The sequence below is a fragment of the Crocodylus porosus genome, unplaced genomic scaffold, assembly GCF_001723895.1.
Source record: "Crocodylus porosus isolate Cpor-Errol unplaced genomic scaffold, CroPor_comp1, whole genome shotgun sequence".
NCBI classification, from domain to species: Eukaryota; Metazoa; Chordata; order Crocodylia; family Crocodylidae; genus Crocodylus; species Crocodylus porosus.
The window spans coordinates 53801476-53810565 of record NW_017728949.1 but is presented as its reverse complement, the minus strand read 5'-3'; the positions used below and the strand labels follow the sequence as shown (position 1 = coordinate 53810565).

General features: G+C 46.1%; 1 protein-coding gene across 1 annotated transcript in view; it reads right to left on the bottom strand.

The window, feature by feature from the left end:
• The window catches only part of PECR (peroxisomal trans-2-enoyl-CoA reductase), a 43434-nt gene that overhangs the window by 2574 nt on the left and 31770 nt on the right, over window positions 1–9090 (bottom strand). The window contains exons 4-5 of the mRNA XM_019553561.1: window positions 5261–5342; window positions 2924–3020 (exon numbers count right to left, since the gene is read on the bottom strand). Coding sequence (XP_019409106.1) covers window positions 2924–3020; window positions 5261–5342 — 179 coding nt within the window. The remainder of the gene's footprint in view (window positions 1–2923; window positions 3021–5260; window positions 5343–9090) is intronic.

The following is a 9090-nucleotide window of genomic DNA, read 5'->3' as shown; positions in this document are numbered from 1 at the left end:
ATGTAGGCCCAGCACTCTTTCCTGCTTATGCAGGGGGTCGGACTCGATGATCTATTGAGGTCCCTTCCGACCCTAGTATCTATGAATCTATGAACCCCAGAGACAACTTTGGGAATTACATATATTTAAAATTGTTTTTTTACTGAAGGAGAACAAAAGTCCTGAACACCAGGACTTTTCAAGGGTTTCTGCCATAGATTCATAGATACTGTACTAGGGTTGGAAGGGACCTCAACAGTTCATCGAGTCTGAGCCTTGTGCTTTTACAGAATGCTAGACAGGCTGAACTGTGTGCAATGGGCAAACCAGAGGCTCCAGTCAGATTCAGGGCCCTGGTTTGTGCAGATGCATACGAAGAGGCAACGGCCCCTGCCCTTAGGACTTTCCACCGTAGATTAAGGTGCGAGGGAAGACGATGGTAACAGTAGGAACACAGGGGTCACAGAAATCAATTGTGTGCATCATCCCCATGTTTCATGTTGTTTTCTAGGGGGAGAGATTTTCTGAATTAAAACGGAAAGTTTCTGTCATTAATTCATCAGGCGGGTATTGAAGAGTGATTAATGCAGGAGTGGGCAATTGTTTGGGCTGGAAGGCCACTTAGGGAGCCACGGTGAGCTGCTGTGGGTTGTGGGAGGTCAACTGATCCTATCTGGGCAGGCCTGTCTGCCCTGCGCCCACCACTGGGAGCATCAGACAGAGCAGGCGGGCCATGGAGACTGACTTGGGCACAGCATACAGCCAGGCGGATGGGATGGGACGGTGGGCGGGCAAGGCGCAGCACCCAGAAGTGGGACAGGTGCTGTCACCATCCCTCGATCCCAGCCCCACCCGCCCTCTCCTGGACAGTGCTCCACCCTCCCCGCAGCTCACTCCATCCGCCCAGTTGAGTGAGCCCTGCCTGCAGGGATCCTGGGCCAGTTTTCATGGAGACGCTGCCCAGTCACTTCATACAGCGCCCCTGGTAGAGGGTGTGGGGCAGATGGGCTGGGGTGCCTGGGCAGCAGGGCCGGATCCAGTGACAGTGGTAACACTGGCAGCGGCAGCCAGAAGGAGCCACCCCTGCCACTGGGGCTGCCGGGAAACTGGGTGTGGCCATTGTGCCACCCCAGCCCCACTACAAGCCTAGGAGTGGCAGGACCAGCTGCATGCGACATAGCCTGGGTTGCCCCTGTGCCTGGGACGGGTGGGGCCCAGGGACGTGCTGCAGGCTGGATCCCTTGGTGGGCTGGATCCAGCTCGTGGGACATGTTTTACCCACCCCTGTATTAATATCTTAGAGAAGGAATGTGAACTAGCATTTTTGGGAATTAGAAGTAAAATATTTAACAAATAAGCATGTTATTTCCTTTGAAATCAGTCCTTGTTTTCTAATACATGTTTCTTTCATGACTTTGGCTTATAAAGTGAAAGTTTCCTGGGGATTACCACAACGATTGTGTGGCCACAGGGATGAAGTACAGATGTGAAAGATTATCCTGACTGTCATGTGGAATTATTTAGTTGACATAGCAACAAGTCCATTTTAGACTAGCCAGTAAATAACTGTTGTAAAACATCTGTACACTTGCCAACTTGTATGTTATCGGACGATCAGAGCAGCGTGTGTTGGATAGATGACATGTTCTACAAACACGAGTATTGCAGAAATCAAACTACATATTGAAATCTTTATCAGAGATGCTGTCTGACATGTGCATTAAAATGTAATTGAGATTATTAACTGGGTAAATAATACCCAACTGAAAAAGGCAGGCAGACTCACAGAATGTGTTGATGTACAAGTTGACCTAAGTTGTTATTTCCCCAAGATTTAATGAGCCTAAAAAAAAAAAAACTCAGTGAAAAATAATATAACACTTAAAAGATTTCACTGATAAAAAGGTGAGTTAGGCTTCAAGGTCTTTCTTTATTCAATGAAACCTTTACTCAAATGTGCATCTGTGTCTGAGGAACTTAGGCTTTCTCGACCTGAACGGAACAGCAGTCCACAAACCAACACAAAGCAACTTAAGCCTCCAGTCATAAGGCATGAACTATCTGTGCGCAATCCACTACCAGCAGAAGAAAGGTTTCCCTATTGACTGGCCAATTGATTAGATGTGACTTTTGGAAACAAAAAATAATGTGGATTTTGAATGGGAAACATCTCCTTGTCCCACATACGCCCATCAAAAATAAAGTGTGGTTTAGGATGAAGTTTCCAAGAAGGAAACCAGTGCACCTACAGTTCCAAGTTAGGGCTAAAATGCCTCTAAATTCACAGCAGCCTATATTACAAAAAGCCAGTCTTTCCATAAGACTGCTTAAACCAGTTATTAAACACATACCTAGTTCCTCAGGGATGTAATGAGCATGTTTTAGCTACCCTGTACATTGGCTTCCTATGTACATGTGTAACACTCATATTTTGCCTAATAATAACCCTACTTTCCATAGGGAAATTGAGACAAAAAGAAAATAAGGGACATGTTCCAAGTTGCACACTGGAAACAGAAGCCATATCTTTTGGCTCCCAATCCTGAACTAGTCTCATGAATCCATCCTGTCTCCCACTCTTTCTATACAGAAGCACAATGAGCCCAGAACTGAGGTAATCACTACTGAAACACTGAGCACTGCGTAAATGTTCATGATGAGCATTTGAAAAGCAAATCTCCCTCCCCTCTTAAGTGTCTTTCTGTTAAGGAGAAAAAGCAGAGATGTGCCAAGAAACCCTGGATGTGGAAGTGATAACAGACACAAATTATACTGGTGACACTCAAGGAGGCTGAAATTATCAAAGCGGTTTTTTTGGTTGGTTGGGTTTTTTGTTTTTTTTTTTAAACACCCACGACTGCCCTATGCTGGCTTTTTAAAATCTTAACCACGGCCATGCCCTTTTGGTAAATCTGGTCACATAACCTGTTGTTACAGTACTTACAGGGGCAACACAGTTGATTCTTACTCCTGCACAGGCCCACTCAATAGCTAAACTCTTGGTCAGGTTTTGCACTGCAGCTCTAGCAGCTCCTGTATGCCTATGAGAGAGAGAAGAATCAATGTCCACACGTAACACAAGAGCCTTGCCTCATCACACCCTGACAAATTAAAAAAAAAAAAAAAGCCAGATTAACACAGGTACTGTTTAAGGCTGGACCAGTCGCTTAAGGAGGAGCATATTCTACCTTATGAAGCAGACATTAACCAACTTGGCACCCTAGAGATGGGCAAAAGTCAAGAGACAGCTTAAGTGAAAACCAGAGGTCGTAAGATGGCAGCAAGAGATAATATGAGGAGGAAATCCCAGTGCACAATGCAATAACACAGCTGGGCAGATAAGTTGCAACAAAAAATATTTCTGCTGTAAGCTGGGGCCTCATCAGCTGAGGCTACAAGCAGGAGAAAGATCTGGGTATAACGGCCAATCACAGAACAACCACAAGCCACTACTGTGATATGCCTGTGAAAAATAATCCTAATGGGTCTCTAAGAGACATAGGGAAGTATTAATGCTGTTATATAAGGCCCTACAGAGTCCTTATCTGGAACACCACATTCAATTCAGATACATCATGCTTGATAGAGATGAATTCAGACTTTTGCAAGTGTACAGAAGTGCTACCAGAATGATCAAGGCCATGGGAAAGCCTGAGAGAAAGATATGAGAACTCGTCTTGTTTGGCTACAAAACACAAAGGCTGAGAGGGGATATCACTGCTGGCTCTTCTCCCAGTGTATTTAGACATTTACGCTAGTGGAAAATGCTGACAAAAGCCAAACACACACTTGCATATAAAACAGACCACAAATACACTCATGCAGAAACTCAGAACAAGGTTCTGGAATAGCTTTCTCATATAAGCTAAGGGAGAAAACAGACTCCCTAGTTAGAAGACTGGAAGTTGAAATGAAAGGGTCAATATAACCTAGCTGCCTGCAATAACATCGGCTGGACCTAATGACTCAGGAGATCCCTATGATCCCAGCCTGGATCACTGGATACCTGGAAGTTCACTGGTCAACAGTTTTGCTCATCCAGGCCCAGAAATGGAGTTCATAACTGACCACATGAACAGTGCCCTGAGACCTGTTTTCATCTTTTTTTAGGAAATAAGATGGGATTCAGGCAGTCCAGCCTTGGGTTTAAACATAATTGTGGTAGTGACGTATCCTCAGTGGAAGCTCTTGCAGGCTTTTCCAGAGCAGAGAATTTCACGCTGAGGTTTGAGCACCATCTTGTGGATATTTTAGATCATCTTCGTGAGCCTACAACAGGGATGGCCAACCTGTGTCATGAGAGCCACAAGGGTATGGGCAGCCTGTGTACGTGGCATGTGGGTGGATGGGGAAGGGGACGGGAAGCACAGCGGCAGAAATGGCAGGAAGCAAAATCAGGCAAGGAGCAGAGGGCTGGGAGCTGAAAGCAGAGCAGCACATTGGGAGAGGGACTGGAGTGGCATTTGGGGAGGGTAAGGAGCCAATTTCTGGCACACCTGCTAAAAGGTTTGGCACCCACTGGAGTACAATCGGCCAGTTCGGGGCTTTTATAAAGAGCTGGGTCAGGAACTGTTTTTGTGTTCTACAAACATTTAAGATTTCAAGTTTCTAATCCTGAATCAGGTCCAAAAAAAAAAAAATCTTGAAAATGTTTGCCAAGGGAAAAGTGTTAGGAACAAAACATTTTGCATTCAGTCTATTTTTTAAAATATAAAAAAAAGATTCTATTTAAGAACAAAAACTAGTTCAAGTGGATAAAGATGAATATTACCATTTAGGAAGCTGTCCAAATTGTCCTGACAATTTCAAAAAGCTTTCAAAACGTCTACAGCCCTTTCTCACAAAATATTTTAATTCCAACGAGTCAGGATTTCCTGATGGAAAATGCTTCAATTCTCCGACCATCTCTCCTCTCAGAAAGTAAAAAAAATTATGAACACACTTACTAAAACCCTGCTGATCCAGCTGCATGCGAGTATGCTGGTCTGCAACATGCAACAGGGGAGAAGGGAGTTTCATCTCATACAGCCTAATGTTACCCAGCTCAAGAGTATTATCATAGCTTCCTCTGAACTCCAGTATTTGCACATACAGTCAGTCTAGTCTTAAAGACATTTGGAAGGAATGTCAGGGCAGAGCAATAACTACACTTCCACCCCTTCCTTGCTGCTGAGCACATGCAACTATTCACTATTCAGAAAGCAGGCTCTGCTGGGGACACTCAGCTGAAAGTTGTAACAATTTTCAGGTGAAAAAGGTTTGGAAATATAAGTAGTCTCACGATAAACCAGGCATCCCAATTCTTGTGGCAGCTACAATGTTGACAATGGCTCCTCCATGCTCCTTCATCCAGGCATCGTATACTGTAGAGAGGGAGTAAAAATAAGCTTATTAATATCTGCATCTTTTAACAAGAATTTTTCTCCCACTGATGAGAGCAAGCTTCTGCCAGCCCCAACTCCCATGTCCCCCCACAGCTTAGCTGCATTTCTGAAGGGCCCTGGAGGGGTCACCTACCCTTTTAAATGAGTTTTATCATTTGTGAAATGGAACAGCTAGTGTGATGCTTTCCTAAGTTAAGAGTTATCTTGCTTGTGGAAAGTCTGAGATCTTAATCCTTACCCTGTAAATATTACTCCCGCTGTCCTAGGATCACACAGCACCAACTTCAAATTTAGCCTCACATTCCTTCTTTCACAAAAAGCACTATGTCTACGTCTGTGGGGATGGAATCCAATTGGATGAAGAACATTTTGGACACAAAACGCCCAGTAAGTTCAACATGGGCAGAAGCCAACTTTTACTTTTAGAAGCTGCAAAAACAACTTAGGAGTCATCTGTCTTGGATCTAGTGCTCACCAGCCGGGATGAACTTGCAATGGAATTATTGTAGTACAATAGATAGTCTTCCTGATTCTAAGGAAAGGAAAACACAAAAGCAGCCAAATGAGGAAGAATGGCTTCAAAGAGGCAGACAACTGACTCAGAAAACATTAAGTCAAATCCTATGGATAGACAATTCAGGAGTTTAAAGATGTCTGGCAGTTCCCAAGGAATACAGCACTACAGGCTCATTGTCAAAGTATGCCAACACAAAGGAAAGCTAAGAAGGATCACAAGAATGAAGGCAGAATTGTTCAATGCTAGGTTCACATATTAAAAAAAGCTGCAATCAGACAACTAGCAACCTTAATATACACGCCAAAGATGATGAGATTCAATTCATGATAAGTAAAAAGTGTGGCAGGGATCTTCTGAGACATATGAATGAATTTAAGCTAGCAAGGCCTGATGCCATTCATGCAGGATGCTGAAATAATTACCATGTTTACCCAAATCCAAGACAACTTTGAATTAAGACAACCCTTCCACCCCAATAATTAGATTATAGGCATGAAAAATTATAAGTTTGTCACAATTTTTCATATGTAGAATCTAATTATCGGCAGGCTGTCTTAAATGTGGCCCCTTCACTGCTGCAGCAGGAAAACAGCAGCAGGGGGGAGGCAATGGGCAAAGTAGAGGCAAGGGGGTGGGGGGTGGAAGCAGGGGGAGTCGGCATCCTGCCCCTTATCCCTTGCCCCCCTGGTGACTACCCCTCTACCATTTACCTCCTTCTGTTGCTTTCCCTCCTGATGCAGGTACAGGTGGAGCTCCAGTGTCTCCTGCCCCACACTGCAGGGAGCAACTGAGCCAGGTGCCCAGTTCTGCAGTGTACAGTTTCCTCCCTCTCTGCACCTCTCCTCTCCCCACTCCTGTATTTCCCCTACACAGCTGCTCCCACATCTCCCAGCTGGAGCACTGCGATACCCGATTCTCAAATGAGGCTTTGTTTTCCCCATAACAAAGGGGTACAAACCTCATCTTGGAAATGAGTAAATACAGTAGCTCAAAAAAGACCCCTGTAACAACATTTGCAAATTCAACTGAAAATCATATTTGCAAATTCTTTGAGGGCATGAGGTCCAAAAGAATTGGCGAAGGACTAATATGTTGTCCCTCTTAATAAAGGAGGCCCATAAAACTACAGACTGTCCTTCTGACTTCAAACTTAGGAGATTACTAGCACAAACTGAAAACAGTTGATTTGTAAATATTTAGAGGATGAAGGGCATGGCCACTAGCAGCCAACATAGCTCTGTTAAGACCAAATCAGGTCAAACGATTTCTTTTGTTGACAGGATAACCCATTTGGGGACAAGGAGAATATGGTGGACATAACATACCTGGACTTCAGGAAGGCTTCTGACATGATGCCACATGCCATTCTCATAAGTAAGCAAAAGAAATGGGAACTGAATTGAATTGCCATCAGGTAGACTTACAATTGTTTGAATAACTGCAAGCAAAGGGTAATGTAAATGGATCAATGTCAAACCGGTAGGAAGTCTCAACTGGGGATTCACAGAAGTCCTTTCTTGTTCTTCTGCTAATATATTAATAACTTGGATGCAGAAGTAAAGCATACCCCAAATCAAATATGTAGCGGACACAAAAAACTGGGAGAGGACACAAATGCTTTGGAGGGTGGGATTTAAATTCAAAAGGTATATTGAGAGAACTGACTGGGCAATTGAGAAGAGGATAAAAACGAACAATGTAGCGGGCTGCACAGCGGGAAGGAAAACGAAATGAACAAATACGAAACGGGGGAACCAGCGTGGCACAGACTGTGATTCTAATAGATCACAACTTCAACGAGTTGGCAGCATGATGCTGTCACACAAAAGCCAATGCAGCTTTGGGAGGCATGAGCAGAAGCACTGTATGCGAGACACAGGAGGTGACAGTACCACCTATACTTAGCACTAGTTGGCCCTCAGCTGGAACACTTGATATAGTTTTGGTCCCCACCTGTTAAAAAAAGATTGTGGAGAAACTGGAAAGGCTCCAGAGGCAAATGGCAAAGATGGCAAAGGGACTGAAAAGCAAGCTGCATGAGGAAACATGAAAAGGAACCAGGTATGCGTAGCTTGGAAAGATTAGCTGGACACGTGATACTAATTTTCAAATATCTGAAAAGTTGTCAGAAAGAAGATGGAGGAAAATCGTTTCCCCTTGACAGAAGACTGGATGCATGGCAGTGGGCGTGGATGGCAGCAGAGCTGACTGAGAACCCCACCTCAGGGAAAACTTCCTAGCTGCAAGAAGAGTAGGACAGTGGTAATAGTTGCCTTGGGAGGTTGTGGACTCTCCTTCGCTGGAGGTTTTCAGTGAAGTGGGGCTCCCCGCCTAGCAGTGCTAGGCTCCCCACTTGCCTTTGGGCACGCCTCCCACCTGACTCGCCGGCCACACCACGCTCTTATTAATTAGGATGTTAATTAAGTGGGAGGCTGCCCATTTTATGCCCTGATGCCAGGGGGCGCTATCTGCCGCGCTGAGCCTTCCCTAGACCGCAGCCCATGCCTCACACATGGCATCCGGCTGTTGGTCACACCAGCCCCACACTGGGCTCCAGAATCCTCCTATGAGGACCCACCTCTGATTCCTCCGCTCGGGTGGCCTGCTCCGCCATCACTCGGGCTGCTGAGCTCTCCTCTCCGGCGTGGTCCCCCTGGGACCTTCGGCCACACAGGCCCTGGCATCACCCCCAAGGCCAGGCGGGACCCCAGGCCCTCTGCTCTGGGCATCCCTTGTGGTGGGCCCCTGGCCCCAGCACTGACCAGTCGAGGAGGTACTCTGCCTCCGGCCTCTCTCACTAGCCCCATTCTCTCTTGGGTCCACCTTCCTGGGTGTGGGAGCTGGGGTACCTCACACCATGAGTGGTGCTCCAGGGTCTCACAGGGGACTCTCCCTCCCCCACATAAGCAGCAGTTCATGGTGCTACTTAAGATCTTACTTTTGACCCACACTTGGCCTCCCAGCAGTGGAGGACTTACTGGAGTCAGGACTCGCCCCCTCTCTCTTGGGCTGAGCCCCCTTTGCTCGGCCTCTGGCCCAAACTAAAGCCTCAGGTGTCCAAAGACCTACGTGGGCCTCCTCCCCTCACTTGTGGCTCCACACCGCCCCCTCCACTCAGGGCTACTCATCTCTGTCCCCTTCACTCGGGCTCCACACCACCCCCTCGCTTGGGGCTACTCGTCTCTGCCCCCTTGCTTGGGGCTCCACACC